Here is a 22,384-nt window from a genome sequence, read left to right as displayed (position 1 = left end):
CAACTGGTGTTATATTGATTGTCAGATGATACTTACTATAGTAAAACTTGAGATACTATTTTTTTAAAAAAGGATATTATCCTGGAGTGAGTATTCATTGAGCGTGTAAGTATGAAAGGGATGAAGGGCACCAGATGAGGCTCCCAACCTCGAGGCAGATCCAAGAACTTGAACTTGAAGCAAATAAGGAGAGTATGTTATCCAGAGGAAGGCTCAGGAGGTAGAGCAAACTGGCTTGCCTGGCAATGGGGTTTTCATCTTGGGATCTGAGAGGTCCTCAGGGTCACATCGAAAGGACTTAGGTCTGATGTCAAGAGCAGAGGGGTGCTTTGAACCTTCAGAATATTACCTTTGGGTTGGCAGTTAAGCCAGAAAAGAAACTAAAGGGTTGAGGCACTTTTCCTCAAGTGAAAACAATTTCATTAGTCTCTTGCTGAGCATTTCAAGTGTGTCTTTTAGCTTAACTCCTGAACCAGGAAGGCCGCGTTCATGGTGCTGCTGTGTAGTCTGCCTCCTCACACTGCCTGTTTCTCCCTCACAGATCGCCTTCTCCCAGCACAGCAATTTTATGGACCTGGTACAGTTCTTCGTGACTTTCTTCAGGTAATTTCACTTCTACAAACCATATCTTCTCTTTTGATTCAGGTACTTAATCCCATTAATTATCAGCTCATAAAAGGTAAATAATCCTGTGTGGGCAAAACAGATCAAAATAATTTAATAGACCTTTTTGAGAAGTTACATGTTGGTTGCAATCATGTATATTCACTCTGATTTGATAAATGAAATAATTTGCTTTGTATGTTTTGGCTTTTGGGAGCAGCTTTTCATGTATTCTATACTAAAATGTAGATAATTTGGCCCTTCGTATGGGGAGAATTTGGGGTTGAAACAACAATTAATAATGATTACTGGCGTGTGCTACCACTATGCTGCTTCTTGTTCAGGGGTGAGTCACGTGAATATCCAGAGTTTTTAAGCTAAAAGTAACTTGTAACTTCTGGGGATTCTTTTATTTTTATACTTTTGTAAACTTTATTTTTATGAAATACTATATACACATAATTGAAAAGACACATGCTCCAGACCTCATAAGAGAAAGTAGCAGCATCCTGCCCCACACCTTCCCATCCCTCACTTCCCCCCAGTTTAAATTGTCTTCGCGATACTTAACTTCTCCATGTTGACACTCTTTCTTGATTTTCCAGTTCAGTTTATCGTTCAATGTCCCACTATAGATGAGGATTTATTATCTCATGTAACCTCACCTAACACCTCCCCCGTACACCACGAGTGTGAACAAAATCCCCTTCCTCCCCCTCATGTCACATAGTTACATCACAATGCTTGGCTAAATCAGTGCTCCCTGTTTATGTTGTTATAACTGTAAAACCCCTATTCACAGCTGAGTTGAACTATGATTATACTTCCCCATTTTTGGATGGGGGAATCACTTGTTGTTTATCCTAATTTGGGTTTTTTCGTTGATTGGCTTTGTGTGTAACTACCCCTGATTTATCCCTGTGCTCTGACAGAACTGGAAAATGTGTCTGTGGCAGACATAAGCACGTGGTCTCCTGGGTTCAGTTTGTCTTGGAGACGTCTGCCCTCGAGCCCTCCCGCCCCCTGTCCCCAGGCGCTGGCTCTGGAGACCTGCTGCAAGGTTTTGCCATCTTGGGAACCTCTTTGGTGTTCCTCCTGTATTGAAATCTCTGTTGCCAGGATCTCATGTCTTCATATCCCTATTTATTTACTCTTTTTATTGGAGCACGATCTCCAGGAGGTTTGAGAAAAGTTGCAGGCAAGGTAACTTTCCTGCAACTTTCTCTGTCTGAAAATGTTTTAATTTTACCGTCACATTTGATCAAAAGTTTGAATGCAGAATTCTAGGTTGGAAATCATTTTCCATTAAATTTAGAAGACATTATGCTGTTTCTTCTAGCTCCCAGTATTAATGTTGAGAAAGCTAATGCCATTATAATTCCCACTCCTTGTATGAAATATATTTTTAAGTATACTATAAAATTACAGAAACACTTATAAAACGGGTGTCTAGCTCAATGAATCATCACAAATTAAATATGCACTTCAGAAGCTCCCCGTGTTTCCATCAATTACAGCCCCTCCCTTCTTCCCCTAAGTAACTACTCACCTGACCTCTAAAACCATATATTGAATTTGCCCCTTTAAAAATTTTACAGAAGGGGCGCCTAGGTGGCTCAGTCAGTTAAGCATCCAACTCTTGATTTTGGCTCAGGTCACGATTTCATGGTTTATGAGTTCGAGGTCCATGTCTGGCTCTGCATTGTCAGTGCTTGGGATTCTCTCTCTCTCTCCCTCTCTCTCTCTACTCCTCCCCTCCCCTAATAAACTTGAAAATTAAAAAAAATAAGAATGCTACATAAAATTATCACAGAAATTTTAAAACAATTTGAATGATCAAGAAAAATTAACTTGTGGGGTGCAGTTAAAGTTGTACTTAGAGGGGATGGCTTTAAATCTGCAGTTCTCAACCTTGGTTGCACAGTAGAATCACTTGAGAAGCTTTTGATGTCTGTGCCACATCCCAGACCAGCCACATTGGAATCTCTGGGGATGGGATGTAAGCATTTGAAGGCTCCCCAGTGATTGCAATGTGCAACTAAGATTGAAGATCACAGCTTTATAAAAGTACATATTGCGGGGCACCTGGGTGGCTCAGTCGGTTAAGCGTCCGACTTCGGCTCAGGTCATGATCTCATGGTTCGTGGGTTTGAGCCCCATGTCAGGCTCTGTGCTGACAGCTAGCTCAGAACCTGGAGCCTGTTTCGGATTCTGTGTTACCCTCTCTCTCTGACCCTCCTGCTCATGCTGTCTCTCTCTCTCTCTCTCTCTCAGAAATAAATAAAACATTAAAAAAATTAATTGCATAATAAGGGAGGAGAATAATAAACTCATCTTAATCAGTGGGGGAAAGCATTTGATAAAATTTGTTATCATTCATTAAAAAACTCTTGGGAAACTTGGAATAGAAAAAACTTCTTTAAATCTGATAAAGGTACCAATATATAAAGCCAATAGCAAACCACATTCTTAATGGAAAAATGTTAGAAACTCTCTCTTTGAGTTTGTGAACAAGACACAGATTCTACTTACCAGTTACTTCATTCGACATTGTGACAAAGGTTCTAGCCATACAGTAAGAAAAGAAACACAAAATACGTAAGAATTGGAAAAGAAAAAAATCATCACACAGCATGACAGGAGGAATCCAAAAGAATCTGCATAAAAAATGTTAGAATTAATAGGTGAATTCAAAGTTGCTAGACACTAGGACAGTATTAAAAAATCAGTGCTATGTTGTTCAGAGGCATACATCTTTTGTAGCTCTTATTGGTAAAGGCGGATGCTGTCATGAAAACCATATAATTATATTTCCCATAGTAAGCCATGGGGTGTCCTCCCCTTTCTACCGTGAAAGGGGAAATCCCTTCTCAAGTGATGCTGGAGCACAGATGGCCTCGTGTCAAGATTCATCCACATCCTGATGGGCCCACTTCTGCCTGCTGTGAATTGTAGCCTTTAGTTTCTGGATGATGATGACATCTCCACCAAGAAGTAACTGCTGCAACCCTCTAATCTCAGAGGGAGATAAAAGAATCTAATAAAAGCATTCAGTGTTTCTGGGGAAAAGAATTATATTCCTATATTTCACCAACATAAATGAAATTTTTATGTTTGTGTTACTTCAGTTAATAAAATTGTTCAAAATTACAGCATAACGAGATCAAGAAAGAATTATCAAGAAAAAATGGAGAGGGTGGGGAGACTGTCCACTGGCCATCCCAGATAGTAAACACTTCGTCAAGCTATAGTGGTCAGTATGGCCCTGGCTCGAAGTCAGATTAACCATACCCAATGAAACAGATAAAGTTTAAAAGGTTTAGAGTTAAGTGATAAAAAGCTAAATAGAAATCAAAAGTAGATAGTAATAAGCAAGAAGCTAAAAGATCAGTATAGACTTAATAGCCACTAGTCACACTGTAGCTCACAAGCACTTGAAATGTAGCTGGGGGGCACCTGGGTGGCTTAGTCAGTTAAGCATCCGACTTCAGCTCAGGTCATGATCTCACGGTTCATGGGTTCGAGCCCCACGTTGGGCTCTGTGCTGACAGCTAGCCCAGAGCCTGGAGCCTGTTTCAGATTCTGTATCTCCCTCTCTTTCTCTGACCCTCCCCTGCTCACGCTGTCTCTCTCTCAGAAAGAAAGAAAAAAAAACATAAAAAAAAAAGAAATGTAGCTGGTATGACTAAGAAACTGACTTTTTCATTTTATCTAATTTTAACTAATTTAAGTATAATTCAAAAACAGCTCCTTGATTCAGTTAGTAGAGAACTTTTAAGTAACCTGGGTATGTGAATCTACTTTTTCAAATGAAGAATTTTAGGAAATATAAATACAGATCAAATATTTTCTGATAAAAATTTAGTGTTCAAATTGAGATGTGCTTATTAGTATTAAATACACACTGGATTTTGAAGACTTAGAATATAAAATGTCTCAATTTTTATATTGGTCACATGTTCAAATGATGTTTGGGCAATCTTGGGTTAAATAAAACTATTAAAATTAATTTCACTTGTTTCTTTTTATTTTTTAAAATTTTTGAGACAGAGACAGAGCACGAGTGGGGCGGTGGGGGGCGGCGCGCAGAGTGAGAGGGAGACACAGAATCTGAAACAGGCTCCAGGCTCTGAGTTAGCTGTCAGCACAGATCCCGATGTGAAGCTCAAACCCACGAACTGTGAGATCATGACCTGAGCCGAAGTCGGATACTTAGCCGACTGAGCCACCCAGGCACCCCTCTTTTTACTTTTTAATGCGACTACTAGAACTTTTAAAATTACATATGTGGCTCACAAATTTTTATTGAACAACAATGATCTATATAATGTGAAGGCAAAAATTTGTAGGGAAGACATAAAAAGATACAATAAAATGATGCTAAACTAATCCAAGTATTTGAAAACAAAATATTAAGTCTTCATTCGGACTTTTTAAAGTAGAAAATCACCATAAAGATAATTCTCTTACTATAAAATACCAAAAGCAGTTTATGTTTGTAGTAAAACTTCAATGTCCTACTTTTTAGAAATTATCACTGTTAATATTTTGATGCATGTGTTTCCACAATTTTTTCTCTGTGTATATATGTTGCACATAAGTTGTGGGGGTTTTTTCTGGTTCTTTGGTTTATTAAGTGGATTCCCTGCTTTCATGCTGTCCTAAAACTTGTGGGGTTTTTTGCTTCATGTTCTATGATTACCTTTTCCTGTGTTGAGATTCACTTCATTTTTAAACAGTTTTTCTCATAGTACAAGTACCATATTTTGTTAAACCAGTCTCCTTGACTGACTTTTAGATTGTCTTCAATTGTTGTTACATATGCTTTTACATTTTTCTATGCAGATCTCTCTGGGATAGCTTTTATGTCCTATAATTACTGCATGAAAAATGCAAAATCACTGCCATGGCCCCTCAACAGTGGCATGAATTTATACTCCGATAGCAGGAATATAATTTCTCTTATGGCCTCTTCCTCTTACTATTTCTTAGCAACACTAGAAATTGCCATGATTTTTGATTCACCAGTCTGAGAGGTATCACTGGTATCTTCAATTTGGATTTCTCTAATTATGAGTGATACTTGCTAATCTCTTACAGTTCTTGTTTTGCATTACCTGTCCTTATTCTTTGTTTATATTTCTATTGAAATATTTGCCTTTTTCATACTGAAATTTAGGACCTCGATTTATTTTGCAACTATTAACAGATGTGTGTGTTCAGTTTGTCTTTGAACCCCATTTGTGGTATTTTCCACCAAGCAAATCACTCAGTCTTTCCCTGTTTTCTTCATGGGTATTTTCCCTGTTGTCTTTTCATGTTTAGGTGTTCCTACATCCATCTGGAATCTATTTAAGTATAGCTTTACTGTATCCTACAGTAGGAATGCCAGCGAAGCAAGAAAGGATATTAATTGCTTCAGCTCCAGGGACCACACCATCCACGAGGCCCGGGACTCATTCTCTGTGTTACTCCCTTTTTCAGAGAATGCTCAGCACAGTTCATTGGAGCTGCATGGGCACCGGACAGCCTCTCTCCTAAATGTTGCAATGCTAGCAGTATGGAATGCTGGAAATTTGATGAAACTACCTCCTATTCACAGGAAAATCTCTTCATTCTACAGAAGTAGAGATTCCAAAAGGAAACTGCCCTCTAATGTTACCACAGGAAAAATCAAAATGCCAAGATCTCCTCCCACCCCTCCCAGTAATTTTTTATCCTGCTTAGTGCCGGGCGAGTAGGGGTCACTGACCTGGGCCACCTTCTGTGGTCCTCCCAGAGTGGGGCCAGAGCATCATTCTATATTCTTGCAGATTAGGTATTTCATCAGTCATTGCCCTGTGATTTACACCAGATTATGAGCCCCTCCAAGAAAGCTGTCATTTCCTTCCTTTTTGGCCACAGAGCTGCAGGGCCTGGAGGGGAAGGGTGTGGTCTTACCTGGTTCTCTGCATTTGTCTCAAAGATATTTACTGATCCCACTGACCTGTCCTAGTCTTCCTGCTTCTGAACCTAACCCAATTGCCTGCTCCATGAAGTCTTCTCCTGACACATTCATTCCAAAGCCCATCCCCTTTGGGACTCTTATTATAGCACGTAATCACCCTTTAATGCAATTATTTAACAGTCTGGAGCTTAAGAGCAGCTCATACATAGGTGAACTTACAGTTTGACATGCAGAGATGAACAGAAGCAATTAGTGTCCTCTCCTACATGTTTTAAACTGGGTTTAAGAGCCTGAAACAATTACCTCATGTCTCACAGCCCTGGCTGTACATTAGAACCCCAGGCAGTGTAAAAAGCAGCAGCTGCCTGGGCCCCATACCCCAGAGATGCCAATTTGGTTAGTCTCCTAGGGCACCTGATCCTTGTGATATTTGAAAGGCTCGTTCATGGTTCTTATGTCATTGAGAAACCCTAAGTTAGCTGAAAGTTGTGTGAATTCAGGGCCTGTGACAGTATTACATTCATCCACACGCAAGCTAAAGCATGGGAGGTCAGATGGCAGAGAGCATCATGTAGCCACTGAAGGGGATGGGACCACAGCCTCAGCTCCTAGCAGCGCCCTGAGTCCAGTCCCTACAAGAGCTGGCTGATATAAGGCTCTTGGCGAGCCCTTAACAGACTGCACAGCCATCCAGTGGCCTCCAAAGTAGCAGTGATCTGGGATTTAAATTCTAGATTGTAATCATTTTAGGTTCTAGCGGAACAAGTTTTGTAAGTTTCGCCATTTTTTCCTCCTCACACCATCTCATGTGTCCTACGCCTTTCCCTTTGTTGGACGTTGTTGTTCTCCAGGACTGTGTAATTCAGAAAGGACCTGAGAGGGGCGCCTGAGTGGCTCGGTCAGTTAAGTGTCCGACTTCGGTGCAGGTCATTGTCTCACAGTTTGTTGAGTTCGAGTCCTGTGTTGGGCTCTGTGCTGACAGCTTAGAGCCTGGACCCTGCTTCGGATTCTGTGTCTCCCGCCTTCTCTGCCCCTCCCATGATCATGCTTTATTTCTCTCTATCTCTCAGTGATAAATAAACTTTACCCCAAAAAAAGAAAGAAAGAAAGGACCTGAGAAAGAATTTGATATGGGGCGAGGCAGAGGGGCTTTCAGTCTAAGGACTAGAGTCTTTTGAGTTTTGCAGTGTTGTCTTCTCTTTGCTTATTTATACTCCTTTCATTCTTTTCCTTGAATTCTGGAATTCTCTGTTAGATTAATGAGGGAGATTCTGGATCTGTCCTTTATATTTCATAACTGAACTCACTTATTCTTTGATTTTCCTTCTGCACTGCATTCTATGTGAGCTCCACAATGATATTTTCCAGCTCATTAATGTAATCCAGAGTTGGGTCCATTTCCTTTGTTGAGCCCATCTGATAAGTTTTTTTTTTTAACATTTGCATTTTATTTCTAATATATTTTCCCTATGGCCCGTTTCATTGTGAATGCAGCTTCGTCTCACGTTCCTTTGTGAGATTAATAATATTTTATTTTATTTTGTGCTGTTATCAATAACTCTACTCAAATATTTGGGTTTTGTTGTTGTTTGATGCCCTTCTTTCACAATGTTGGTCTCCTCAAAATGTCTGATTTGGGATTGTGTTGAAGATTTCCCTGTGCCTGTGTGTGGATGCTGTTCCTGTGTGTCACATCCTTCAGTGAGTGTGGAGCAGGGACAGAGCGTGCCGCTGGGTGGGCCGTACTGTTAGTTTGTCTTCTGAGTGGAAGAGCCGCCGTCCTGCGTGGCCTGCCCAGTCCCGGACCTCACTGCCGCAGCTGCTGTCTTCCACTGCTCAGCACAGAGAAGGGGGGAGAGGCCGCCTGGTATAGCCATGCTGAATGTAGCCCCCCTTGCATGCTGTGGCAGTTCCCTTCCCTCCTTGTATCCATTGGCTGTGGGCTCCAGCACATTTTTATTTTGTTTTGTTTGTTTGCTTAAATTTTTAGAATCTTTGTTTAAAGCAATTTTACATTCATAACAAAATTGGAAGTACAGAGATTTCCCATACCCCTCTGCCTCCACACACGCATAGCCTCCCCCCATTATCAACATCACTCCCCTGAGTTGTACATTTTTTACTAAGGATGAACCTACACTGACACATCATAATCATCCAAAGCCCATAGTTGACCTTAGGGGTCACTCTTGCTGTTGTATATTCTATAGGTTTGGGCAAATACATAGTGACATATATCCAGCATCCTAATATCATACGGGGTGTTTTCACTGCCCTTAAAAACCCTTGTACTGGAAACCTTTTTTGCTTTTCAGCCCTCTGTGTTCTGACTTCCATCCCCACACTCTGGACAAATTTGTGCGTGTGTGGAGGGCAGAAAGAACATCTCTATTGCCACATCCCAGAGATACTTCTCAGTTCTCAACTTTTTGATTCTCATCTGTATCAAGCAACTGACCACCCATCACTGAGACTCTGCTGGCCTTCTTTGACCCCAGACTGCCCTGAAGCCACTCTTTTGTTGAACTTTTCTGTCAGCTTCTCACTGTTGATATTCTCCCAGAGCTTGACCCTCACCGTCTTCTAATTCTATATTCCCGGTTGAACTCTATCATCCCGTCTGTGGCATAACATGCCCAGAAGCGAACTTTTCAGTCCCTCCTCACCGCCTACCCCGCTGCCACTTCTGAGTCACTTGTCTCCCATGTACCAGGCATTCCCTCACCACGCCCCCACAGTCAGAGCCCCTCTACAGTCCACACAAAGTCCAGAGACCTTGAAAATGAATTCATGTACTTCTGTTCCCTTACACTCAGTGGCTTCTCATTGTATATAAAATATAAACCCAGGTGAACGGACCTTTCCTCACCTCTCCATATTCATCTTCTGCTTTTTCAAAAGCACCAGGCTCTTTCCCACCTCACAGCATTTGCACATGGTTTTCCTTTTTTTTTTTTTTCTGGAAAATGCTTGCTTGCTTTCTTCTTCCTACCCTTCATCTCTATACTTTTACTCATTGCTTGGTTTTTCCAAACAACATCCAATTCTCTGACACCAGCTCAGTGTCCCGCAGGTCTGTTCAGGTCTGACTACCTGGAGTTGGCATAGACCCTACAGGTTAAAGGCTAGTCTGCTGGGACTGCCTTCATGTCAGATGTCAGCCACAAATGGGTCCCCAGGCTGCCCACACTTCTGCCTGGCCAACTATAAATTGGGGGGGGTTCCCGTGACCCTCCTCGGATTTGACAGTTTCCCAGAATGACTCACAGAACTCAGAAAAGCACAGCACTTAAAATTACAGTTTTATTTGAAAGAATGTAACTCAGGAACAGCCAAGTCGAAGAGATGCATAGGTCAGGATATGGGGGTGGGTAGAGAACACAGCTTCCACTCCTCCTCTGGGCATACCACCCTCCCAGCACATGGACGTATGTGTTCACCAACCCAGAAGCGCCCTCAAACTTCGTGGTTCCTCATTTCTTTCAAGGTTCCATTACAGAGATGTGATTAATGAACTCAGTGTCTAACCCTCTCCCCTCCCCTCAGGCTGTTGGTGGGGGATGAGCAGGAAGGGCACTGACCATTCTAACTCCCTAATCATGTGATTGGTTTTTCTGGTGACCAACCTCTATCCTGAAGCTGTTTGGGTCCTTCTCTCCCATTAGTCATTCATTAGGATACAAAAGACATCTTAGGGGTGCCTGGCTGGCTTAGTCTGTTAAGCCTCCAACTTCAGCTCAGGTCATGATTTTGTGGTTCATGGGTTCGAGCCCTGCATCAAGCCCTGTGCTGACAGCTTGGAGCCTGGAGCTGCTTCAGATTCTGTGTCTCCCCCTCNTCTCTCTCTCTCTCTCTCTCTCTTAGAAATAAATAAAAAACATTTTTAAAAAAAACTTTTTTAAAAATTATACAAAGGACACCTTAATAAACCTCTTCTAAAAGAAAAAGAGCTCATTCAGACCCAGAGATCCTGTCATTTTTAAAATTATACCTTAAACTGTATAAATCACTTTGTACAAAAAAATAGTAAAGATATAAAAATTTTTAATCAAATTTAAAAGCAGCTCATTCCTTTTTAATACTGAGTGATATTTTATGTAAAGATCAACCACAATTTATTTCTTCACTTCTTGATGGAGATGGACATTTGGGCTGTTGGCAGTTTTTGGCTATTATAAACAAACCTGTTGTGAACATTTGTCTAAAAAAGTGGGGAGGGGGACACTCCTGTCACTCAGAANTAAAAATATTTTAAAAATATATATATATTTTTTTTCTTTTACCACATTCATCCTTCAAAACTTGGCACAGCATCACTCCTTCCAAGATTCCATCCTAAACCTCAGAACTAAATCAGCTTCCCTGTTCTCTCCCATAGAACCATATTGTTTTTTATCATGGTCCTTCTCACAGTTTTTTGCTTGCTTCATAGCTGTGTCCACAGTTAGACGCTAAGCTTCAAGAGAGCAGAGACACTGTCTCTTTGAGTCATCCTTGCACACACACACATACCTTCGTCATCTAGTACACAGTCATGTGCAAATATCTGTGGAAAGTAAACTAGACGTTCAAGAGAACTGCGGAGTCTTGAGGAACTTTAGGCACCAACCCACCCTCTCTGAGGGAAGAAAGCTGCCAGTGCCGGTTGATGGTACACTCTGAAGGGATGGAGAGGCTGAGTGCAAATTCAGTAGCTCCAGTTAGCACGTGTTGTGTATATTCTTGGAACATGTGTACAGAATGAGATGACCCTGCTGCCAAGCACCAGCCCAGTGAGGAGTCATCCCTTCTGCCTGGTGGAAGACTGAATGACACCATCAGAATTGACTGGGGACATCTTTAGGGACCATGGAATCTTGTCTAGTAAACAAGGACAGATGGTGTTTTTGTCACTTCTGCCTTTTGAAAGTGGAACCTTTAGAAAAGAATCTTGAACTTTGTTTTTTCTGGATTTTGTTTAAGAAGTAGGACTGATGATCATTTAACTGAGAATAAAGTCCTTTTTATGAGCTTGGGGAGGGAAATATTTTCCTCCAGCAAGTTTACCAGGTCCCAAAAGATCTACATGAAAATAAGGGGGAGGAAAGGTATCCAGGCGATTCTAAGCACTCTGAAGAATAGCTCAGATAACACAGAAGAGAATTAGAGCAGGATGCTGTGGGGGTGCTCAGCAATTCAAGTAAGAAAATCAGTATGAGTTGATTTAAACAAAGTACTTCCAGACACAGTCCCAGTGACGTAAACTCTAGACTGTGACACATCCATTGAACCCTCTTTGTGTCCTAATGAGATGCAAGTCCATACTCCGGTAGGAGCCTTGTATATGAAGAGGGAAATAATAACCATTTGCTTGCTTGCTCTGGGAATCAGATGAGGTCATGTATGTGAAAGGGCTTCCTATCTGGGAGTGAGGTGCTAGAGTGGTTAGGACAACAACCAGTGGTAGTAAGAAAAGACTTCTGGGGAAGTCTTTGTGGCTGGGGTCACAGGTGCCAGGGCAGCATCTGAGTGAGGTTAAAAAGGAGAAACGGGCGCCTGCGTGGCTCAGTCGGTTGAGCGTCCGACTTTGGCTCAAGTCATGATCTCCCGGTTCGTGGGGTCGAGCCCCATGTCAGGCTCTGTGCTGACAGCCAGCTCAGAGCTTGGAGCCTGTTTCGGATTCTGTGTCTCCTTCTCTCTCTGCCCCTCCCCCACTCATGCTCTGTCTCACTCTGTCTTTCAAAAATAAATAAATTTTTTTAAAAAAGGAGAAACAGGTGATGGCACATCACCTGGCCAAAAGGAGGGCATATAATGGGAATTTCTGACGTAGGCAAGATACAATGTACTTATAAAACTTAATTATCTGAACCTTCTGCTAGACCCTTGCCAAATTGACAGCAGACATTTTGACAAATCCATTTCATGTCCCAGAAGATAAAAGCGATAATAGGTTCCTGCCACTCTGGATCTAACTCTTACCAGAATGATGAAGTGTAAATCACAGGAACATGAGAAAAAGCAGTGGTATCTCTGCTTTCAGGCTGGCTTGGAGGTCAAAGCCAGGCCAAGAAATGCATATGTAATTTTTAAAAAGCCAGACTTGTAAGAGCAGGAAAAGATAACCGTTAGTTAATAATCTTGCCCTCTTGAGGGAAAGTTCAGGATGCTCTCAAAAATGTCACTCTAGCTGCACAATTACAATTAAGCTGGTGAGAAACAGAGCAAACACTGCCCAAACACTGAGCCCTCACACAAATTGTGAGTTTTCAGAAGACGTATATAAAAGATAGAAAGAAAAACCTAGAATCAAGACATGGATTTTTTTTTAGAATAGTCTCAGGAAAGTATAAGTCTTTGATACGCAGGAACAGGTAAAACAGATAAAAAGGCAAAAAGGATTCTTGTTTTCTCCTCAGGTACAATGCTGACTGGAAGGAAGTGAGAGACCCTTAGCCCAGAGCTAGTGTCCTAGTTTTGAAAGCGAGAAATATACTTCTTTGATGATCTTTGAATGACATTGGCAAAATGTTAACAATTGTCAAGGCTAAGTAATGGACACAAAGGAATTCACTAGATCATTCTCTCTACTTGTGTGTATGTTTGAAATTTTTCATGGTATATAAAGTTTCTTTAAAATTACATTTACATAGAAACTCTGGTGAACAGTTGATAAGGGAGACCGCAGTAGGGTGAACACTGAGTTACAGTACCACCAGCACCTAAATTAGTGGTGGGAGAAAAGAAAGGAGATGTATCTGGGAGTGCCACCTTTTTTTAAATAGCTAGAATGTTTGTTGTTGTATTGCCCTGGGAGAACTCCTACACATACCAGCTTTGAGCGACAATCACTGTGTTGATACACTGTTTGTGTCACTTGTTAGAAAAGCTATAACTGGTGGAAGAAACTGGGTTTTTGGTGTTTTTAACAAGTCCACGTTGATGACAGAAGCCCCGCCCAGGCCTAGGGGGCAGGGGACACAGACCTTCTGAGCTGCACCGTTTTACACCTCTGGATTGAGGGTAGCCCCAGGAGAGGCCTCTGAGTGACACCAGGGTGCTTGCCTCTGAGGACAGCCCTGTACTCAGCTACATCAGTAGGGTCTTGGCCAACTTGGAAACTGTTCTCATTCGCTTCTTGCCCTTCCATGTGGATATGCTGCCTTCTTGTGTTTCTATTAGAATAAAAATAACAAAAAGCAGGATTGTGTGTGGAAACCAAGGAAGACAGATTACTCTTCTCAGACTCCTTTACTGCTTCTTCCTGTTCTCCCCAACTTCTCAATGGTGGGGTGCCCCCCAGGACATTTTTCTGTATCTGTATTCACTCCCTGGGTGACCTCATCCAGATTTATTACTTCAAATACAACATTCAGGTGACCCTTGAACAATACAGGTTTGAACACCACAGGTCCACTTATGCATAGATTTTTTAAAAAATAAATACAGTAAGTGTAACTTATCTTTTTTTTTTAATGTTTACTTATTTATTTTGAAAGAGAGAGCACACGAGTCAGGGAGGAGCAGAGAGAAAGGGAGAGAGAGAATTCCAAGCAGCCTCTGTGCCATCGGCCCCAACGCGGGGCTCAATCTTAAGAACCTTGAGATCATGAACTGAGCCAAAATCAAGAGTCAGGCACTTAACCGACTCAGCCACCCAGGCACCCCTTACGATTTTCTTAATAACATTTCTTTTCTCTACCTTACTTTATGGTAAGAAAGCAGCATATAANTCGTGGGGATGAGCACTGGGTGTTATGTGGAAACTAATCTGACAATAAACTATCTGTAAAAAAATAAAAATAAATTTTAAAAAAGCATATAATACATATACAAAATATGAGTTAATCAACTGTTTATGATATCAGTAAGGCTTCCTGTCAATAGTAGACTATTGGTAGTTAAGTTTTGGAAGAGTCAAAATTTATACGTGAATTTTCACTGTGTGGAAGGTCAGCACCCCTAACCCGTGTGTTGTTCAAGGGTTAACTATATGTTAATAACTCCAAATGCCATCTCCAGGCCAGACCTGGCACCCAGCCTCCAGGCTCCTACATCTGCCCACAACATCTCCCTTCGGTGGTTAGGTGGACATCTCAGAATTCAGACTGTCTGCTGTCTTGGACCAGCTCCACCCAGAGCCTTCCCTGTCTAGGTTGATGGCAAGTTCCTCAGGCCAAAATCTCTGACTTCTCTGTTCCATAACCTACGTCAAGCACATCAGGAAATTCTGTTGTCTTGCCCTTCAAATTATGTCAAGATTGCAGAGTGCTTTTCACACCCCTGTTACCACCATCCTAGCTTGAACCACCATCATCCCTCCTAGACTGCTGGTCTCCCTATTTCTGCCATTGCTGCCCTAATGGTCTCCTCGGCGTAAGTTAAACCATGATACTTTTCCAGTCAAACGGCTGCAGACTTTCCATGGTCTGTCTCCCCTTATCTCTCTGCCTTTATCCATAACCTGACTCTCCCTACTCAAGCCATGCTGGCATCCTGAGGTTCCTCAAGCAGTCCTAGGTATGTCCTTACCTCGGCTGTGCACGGCTGAGCCCGTCACCCACGCCTGTTTCTGTAGACATTCCCTGAGCCACCTCCCACACCTCCAAGTCTTGCTCAGATGTCCCCTCCTCAAGAAGCGAGGCTCACCCACTCTGACCATTCTGCTTTACAGTGCCAGTGTCACCCCCAGCCCCCTTACCCCAAGCCATCTCTTTATTTGTCTCACTGACTCCCTTCTAACATGCTCTATTAATTTGCTTATTTTGTTTACTTTTTATCTCCTCCTGATAGAATGTCAACTCCATGGGAACACCAGTCTTTTGTTCAGTTCATCAGTGTATTTTGTGGGCCCAGAACAGGCCCTGTCTCAATAAAGTATTGGTTAAAGGGTAAATAGAGGCTGTCAGGGAGGAGGAAGGACGGGCCAGCAGTGTCAGGACAGCCAGGGAGCCCAGCAAGACAGGAACGGAAGGCTCTCTCCTGAGTGGTGACCCTGGGAAACCCCTTCTCTTTAGCCAGGGAATCCATTGGAAGGGTCTTGCCTCATTCGTGTCGGGGCAGCAGTGAGCTGCGGGAGCCTTGAGGTTTCTACTTGGGAGAGGGTAGAAGTTCAGTCATCCTCACACCTCAGAGTGCCCTTCTCCAGCCAGCCTGAGGGCCTGTCCCGGGTCCACACTTGGGTACCTGGAAGCTGACCCCATGCTACAAACACCTTGTGTCTGCTGATCACAGAAGTCATTCATTCTCTCTACTGTAGCTTTTCAAACCTTTCAAACCTATCTGGTTTACAGATGCGAGAAAATTGAAAGCATTTGCAGTTTCTAGACCGCTGGGAGTTACTCTCTGCTAACACTTTTAAGAAAGTTGTTGGTTTGAAGTTGGTTATATTATATAAAAATTATGTGAATTTGTTTTGTAAAAATACAATTGAATGTGTGATTATATTTATAAGCTTATTCTGTGTTTACCTCTTCCTTACAAAAAGCTGGTTGTTACTTAATAACTAACTTTTTTCGTTTTGTTAGACTTTATAAGTAAAAGCTTGCCAATTCCGTTAAATAGCATGCTTGTCGTTCAGTAATATTAATCCTAGAGCTGTTTTTCTTATTTGGGATAAGCCCTGATGGGTCATTCCAATAAAAAGCCCAGTGGGAGGTTGCACCCTCTCCCAGCGCCTTGTGGGGACAGTACCCTCTCGAAGTAGGTCAGGAAGCTCAGCTTATGAGAGTCATCTTCTCACACTGGCTTCCTGTGAACCAGGACATGGTTGTGATGAGTCATCAGAAAGGTGCTTGGAGTTGGTATTGGGGGGAACAACCTGACAGGAGGTGCGGTGACAGTGCTGATTCTGGGGGCTGGGATAATAACTCCGTACTTTCCTTTCTCACAGTTGTTTCCTCTCTTTGCTCCTGGTGGCTGCTGTGGTTTGGAAGATCAAGCAAAGTTGTTGGGCCTCCAGGCGTAGAGAGGTAAGCCTCAGTGGATAAAGGTTCATGAATGCCTGTAAGAGCTTCTTCCTTTCCATTCCTCTAAAGCAAGTCAGTTTTAGCTATTTAGTGATCATTGATAGGCATACTGTAGAGGGAATAATGCTGCCCTTTCTGCAGAATGTGGTCAGTAGATTTCAACTAGTGCAATTATACAAAGTATAATTAATTCTGCACCACGTGCTTTTAACTTTCTAAAAGGAAACTCTAGTATTGACGTACTGCTACCAGTTCTACCAGAATTCTGTCCTTAACTCAGGTGGGAGATCTGAGGGCTCAGTAGCAGGGCCTTTCATGGGAACAAGAGTAAAATCCACCAGCTAAGCATCTCAGAAATGTTTCTTCACTTAAGGAAAGATAAATCAGTGTCTAGTTAAGTTTTTGCCTGAGTTTTATTTTCTAATGAGTCTTGATTTATTTCTAGAGTTCTGTTCCAAAAGAAATACCAATAAGTCAGGCAAATATTTAGTTGACAAATCAAATAAGTAAACTTGGTTAAAAGCTACAGCATAAAATCTTTATTGTAACTTTCACCGATGTTATTTGCCTTCTAGTCATTCTGTCTATTACATCATTGCTAATGGAAGGGCACTGAGATCTAGACTGATGTAGGCTCCTTGATTTTATGTATCTACTCATGTCCTTTTGTATATAAAAATTAATCTGAGGGCATCTAGGTGGCCAGTCAGTTGAGCATTTGACTCTTGATTTTGGCTCAGGTCATGATCCCAGGGCTGTAGGATCAAGCTTCATGTCAAGCTCTGTCTTGCGCATGGAGCCTCCTTGGGATATTCTCTCTCTCTCTCTGTCTCTCTCTCTCTCTCTCTCTCTCTCTTTCTCTTTCTCTCTGTCTCTGTCTCTGTCTCTGNCTCTCTCTCTCTCTCTCTCTCTCTCTCTCTCTCTCTCTTTCTCTCTCTCTCTGTCTCTGTCTCTGTCTCTCTCCTCCCTCTGCCCCTCTTCCCCACTTATGCTTTCTCTAAAATAAAAAATTTTTAATTGCATTAAAAATTGATCTGTAGACAAAGTTTAGAAGAGAATGGGAATGAGTGAAATCAAAATTTACAGGCACGCATTACTATTCACTAAACTTTAGTGTCTTTAATGAGGTTAGCATAGGCTCCAGGATATTGGCCTCTTCCTGGTGGCCATGACCCCTTTTCTGAACCATGTAAAGGTGTTGTTATCATAGAGATAATGTTGCATCCTTTTTGTTATCATTTTTAAAATTCAGTGGGTAACATATTCAGAGGGATTTTTTTAATAGCTATGTTACAAGACATTTTAAAATCCCAGTGTATTGGACAATGTTCTGAAAAAAATATAAGTTATCCGAATGGAATTAGAAAGAAGTAGGAAGCCTCAATAAACCAGTGGCCAGGGAAGGAATTGAAAACTTGTCAAGCTATTCCTCTCTCCATGGAGGGCATTACTCAGAGATTTTGAGTTTGAGGCAAGCTTATATAAATAATAATAGTCTATTTCTCCTTTAGTGCTTATGAGAACTAATTACTTCCAAAATACATACACTGTTCCTGAGTAAGGGAAAAGATGAACAGCTTAAGAGAGTCCTGATTCATTGTATGCATAGAAACATTGAAACCAAAACCTGAGAAAAGTAGCACCAAAAAATAAAAGCCAGTCACATAATGATGTGTGTGCAGCAGTCTAGCTGACCAGTGTAATAAAAAGATCGTTTCATACCAGAAAATCTACTGGAATAAGTTATATCAGTGAGTAAATATAGAACCTAAATTTGTAGTAGTGGCCAGATAGTCATGTCATCTTTTATTGAAATTCAACACCCATTCCTAGATTAAAGACAAAATTCTTGGGGCGCCTGGGTGGCTCAGTCGGATAAGCATCCGACTTCGGCTGAGGTCATGACCTCATGGTTCATGGGTTCGAGCCCCGTATCGGTCTCTGTGCTGACTGCCGGCTCAGAGCCTAGACCTGTTTCAGATTCTGTATCTCCGTCTCTCTCTGACCCTCCCCTGCTCACACTGTGTCTCTCTCTCAGAAATAAATTTAAAAACCATTAAAAAAATTAAAAAAAAAAATTCTTAGTAAACTCAAAAGTAATGCCTCTTTGTTAACACTGTAAAGAATATCCAGATAACCAACATCACTCATGATAAGAAAATACTAGAAATTGTGCCAATAAAATCCAGACATGTTTATTATAATAAGAGCCGACATTTGAGCATTTCTAAATTCCAGGCACTGTTGTCAGCGATTTTATACAGGTTATTAATTTACTCCTCACAACAATCCTATGAAATAGTTACTCTAGCCCTGTCTCACAGATGAGGAAACTGAGGCTCAGAGAGGCAGAATAACTTACCCAACATCACACAGTTGTCCTGATGTTCTCTAATACCTGGTCTGTGTCTAGTTTTCTCCAGCTGTCTCAAAAAATATCATTTTGGACTTGATTTGTTTGAACCAGGGAGGATGAGGTACTTCTAATATGTGGTATTCTTGAATAAAATCCCCTTGGCCCTCAGTGCATTAATGCTTGCTGTGTTAACCAATAGCAACTTCTTCGAGAGATGCAGCAGATGGCCAGTCGTCCTTTTGCCTCCGTAAACGTTGCCTTGGAAACAGATGAAGAGCCTCCTGATCTTATTGGGGGAAGTATAAAGGTGAGAATGTGATCCAGGAGTCCCGAAAACCTGTCAAAACTTATGCTTCTAAGTCTGGGAAACCACAACGAACAAGAGCCTTATTCTGTTGCCTCTTGGGTTTTCCTCTCTTTTTTAACAATGAGACAGCATACTGATGTCAGATACTCTTTTGCTTTCATTTTTCAGTTTTTCATTCATGTCGTTAAGTATTCTCATGTTCAAGGTATTTTAAAATATAAATGATTTGTCTCATATTCTTGAAAGTATTCTGTGGCAAAGTACTGTAAAACTTGTATTGGGAAAAAAGTAAAATTGAACCATTGTTTTTTATTAGTTGAGGAAATTTTCTTAAAGGGACAGAAATCATTAATTCACTGTTCATTCCATGGAATATAAATAGTTCTGACCTCTCCAAAAAAAGTGATAAAGAAAGCGATAAAAGTTTCTCTTGGTGAAATGAAGTATTCCAGATACTCTGGGGAATTAGCTATAGGTCCTAAATTTTCAGATACTTATTGAAGCATTACTGAGCTCATAGGAAGTAGGTAAAATTCCCAGGGAATACTCTCCTATCCCTCCCCACAAAAAGAACAAATCATGAACCAAAACCAGAATCAAGTATGTTGTAAAGTGGTCCCAGATTGGTAACACACCGTGACTGCCAGCTGAGGTAAGTGTATATCCTCTCTGTGGGAAAGCATCCCCAGTTCAGCCCTGGAGGGCCCCCACAGATCAAGATCAAGCAGAGATCACCATGGACAAGAGAGACAAGCCAGCAGGAAAAGGAGTTAGCAGACATCGTGGACAGTGGGTTTAGACAGGACTTCACATGTTAGAGTAGACATCTAAAGAGTATAATATAGCTCTGTATGAAATGTTTAAAGACATGAAAGATTGAATTATAAAGCTGAAGACACCATGAGTTAAGAATGACCAGATCTGAAAAAGAACCAAATGGAGCTGTTAGAAATGGAACATATAGGGATACTGGCTGGCTCAGTCGGCACAGCATGTGACTCTTGATCTCGAGGTTGTGAGTTTGAGCCCCACTTTGGGTGTAGAGATTACTTAAAAATAAAAAATAAACTTAAAAAAAAAAAGGAAATAGGGATGCTTGGGTGGCTCAGTTGGTTGCGCATCTGACTTCAGCTCATGTCCCGATATCGTGGTTTGTGGGTTCAGGCCCCGCATCGGGGTTTGTGCTAACATCTCAGAGCCTGGAGCCTACTTTGGATTCTTTACCTCCACCTCTCTCTGCCCCTCCCCCCCAATCAGAAATAAATAAAATATTTTTTTAAAAAAGGAATTAGAACTGGGGCACCGGGGTGGCGTCTGGCTTCAGCTCAGGTCATGATCTCACAGTTCGTGAGTTCGAGCCCTGCGTTAGGCTCTGTGCTGACAGCTCAGAGCCTGGAGCCTGCTTCAGATTCTGTGTCTCTCTCTCTGACCCTCCCCGGCTCACACTCTGTCACTCTCTTTCTCAAAAATAAATAAACGTTAAAAAATTTTGTTAAAAAGGGAAATGTAACATGTAGTGGTTAGAATTTTTAAAATAATTCAGTTCACATTTTAAATAGCATGTCAGACTCGAGAGAGAACTTTTGAACTGGAAGATGAATTTGAAGAAATTACACAGAATGCAGGACAGAGAAACAAGGAGATGGAAAATATGGCAGATAATAAGAATATGGAGGATAGGGGTGCCTGGGTGGCTCTGTTGGTTAAGCGTCTGACTCTCGGTCTCGGCTCAGGTCATGATCTCGTGGCTTCGTGGGTCTGAGCCCTGCACTGGGCTCTGTGCTGACAGACAGTATGGAACCTGCTTGGGATTCTCTCTCTCCCTCTCCCTCTCCCCTCTCCTCCACGCCTGCTCATGCTGTCTCTGTCTCTCTCAAAATAAATAGATAAAACTTTAAAAAAATATATGGAGGGTAAAATGAGAAGACCTAACATATATATTTTATATATATATATGTATGTATATAGTATGATGGCCACAATGTGGAAAAATTGGAACCCATGGCACTATTAGTGGGGGGTTTGAAATGATGAGCTGCTGTGAAAAACAGTATTATTCTTTCTCCAGAAAATAAAAATAGAATTACCATATAATCTAGCAATTCCTCTTCTGGATATATACCTGCAAGAATTGAAAACCAGGTCTCAAAGATATATTTGTACACCCATGTTAATAGCAACTTTATTCACAATAGCTAAAAGATGGAGCAGCCCTGGTGTCCATCAGTAGATAAATGGGTATGCAGATGTGGTCTATGCAAAGAATGGAGTATTATTCAGTCTTAAAAAGGAAGGCAGTTCTCACACCTGCTACAACATGGGTGAACCTTAAGCAACATAAGCCAGTCCCAAAAAAAACAAATACTGTATGATTCCACTTTTATAAGATATATAGAGTAGTCAGATCCATAGCGACATAGTATAATGGTGGTTGTCAGGTTGTAGGGGAAGGGGGAATAGGGAGTCACCGTTTAATGAGTGTGGAGTTTCATTTCTGCAAGATGAAAAGAGTTCTGGAGATGGATAGTGGTGAAGGTTGCATAACAACATCAATCTACTTAATGCCACTGGAGCGTACACTTATTAAGACCCAGGGCGCCTGGGTGGCTCAGTCAGTTTAGCATCTAACTCTTGATCTCAGCTCAAGTCTTGATCTCAGAGTCGTGAAGTTCAAGCGCCGTGTTGGGCTTCACTCTGGATGTGAAGCCTACTTAAATAAAGGGAGGGTGTTAAGATGGCAAATGTTATGTGTATTTTACCACATTAAAAAATAACTGAATAACTGGGGGAAAAAAAGAAAAGATACCTAAAGGAGATGATAAAGTGACAGCTGTGACTTCTCATTAATAACACCAGAAGCCAAAAGAACATGGAAGAATGTCTCCAAACTACACAAAGAAAAGAACTGCCAACTTAGAATAGCATGCCTGGCAACTTGGCCTTTCAAGAATGAGGATAGAATGAAGAGCTCTTCCAATTAGAAGAAAAGCTAAGTTGGCCACCAAAAGACCTGTACAAACGAAATATCTAAAGGATGTGCTAGAAAAAAGGGAAAGTACCCAGGAGGGGAATTGAGGTATAAGAAGGAATCATGAATGAATGAAATGGTAAACATGTAGATGAATCTAAGCAAACATGATAAAACAACAATTTGTGTGAAGTAAAAAAATAGACAAATCTTAAAGTACTAAGCGGCACCATATGTCATGTGTCAACAGCATATG

At 41.4% G+C, this 22,384-nt stretch overlaps 1 protein-coding gene across 1 annotated transcript in view; it reads left to right on the top strand.

Moving 5' to 3' along the window:
• The window catches only part of ATRN (attractin), a 154,383-nt gene that overhangs the window by 127,613 nt on the left and 4,386 nt on the right, over positions 1-22,384 (top strand). Inside the window, exons 25-27 of the mRNA XM_077767044.1 lie at positions 542-603; positions 16,422-16,500; positions 19,053-19,160. Of these exons, the coding sequence (XP_077623170.1) occupies positions 542-603; positions 16,422-16,500; positions 19,053-19,160 (249 nt within the window). The remainder of the gene's footprint in view (positions 1-541; positions 604-16,421; positions 16,501-19,052; positions 19,161-22,384) is intronic.

The sequence above is a fragment of the Crocuta crocuta genome, unplaced genomic scaffold (genome assembly GCF_008692635.1).
Source record: "Crocuta crocuta isolate KB4526 unplaced genomic scaffold, BGI_CrCroc_1.0 scaffold15, whole genome shotgun sequence".
NCBI classification, from domain to species: domain Eukaryota; kingdom Metazoa; phylum Chordata; class Mammalia; order Carnivora; family Hyaenidae; genus Crocuta; species Crocuta crocuta.
Note: the sequence above shows the minus strand (reverse complement) of the source record. Positions and strands in the feature narration are given on the sequence as shown.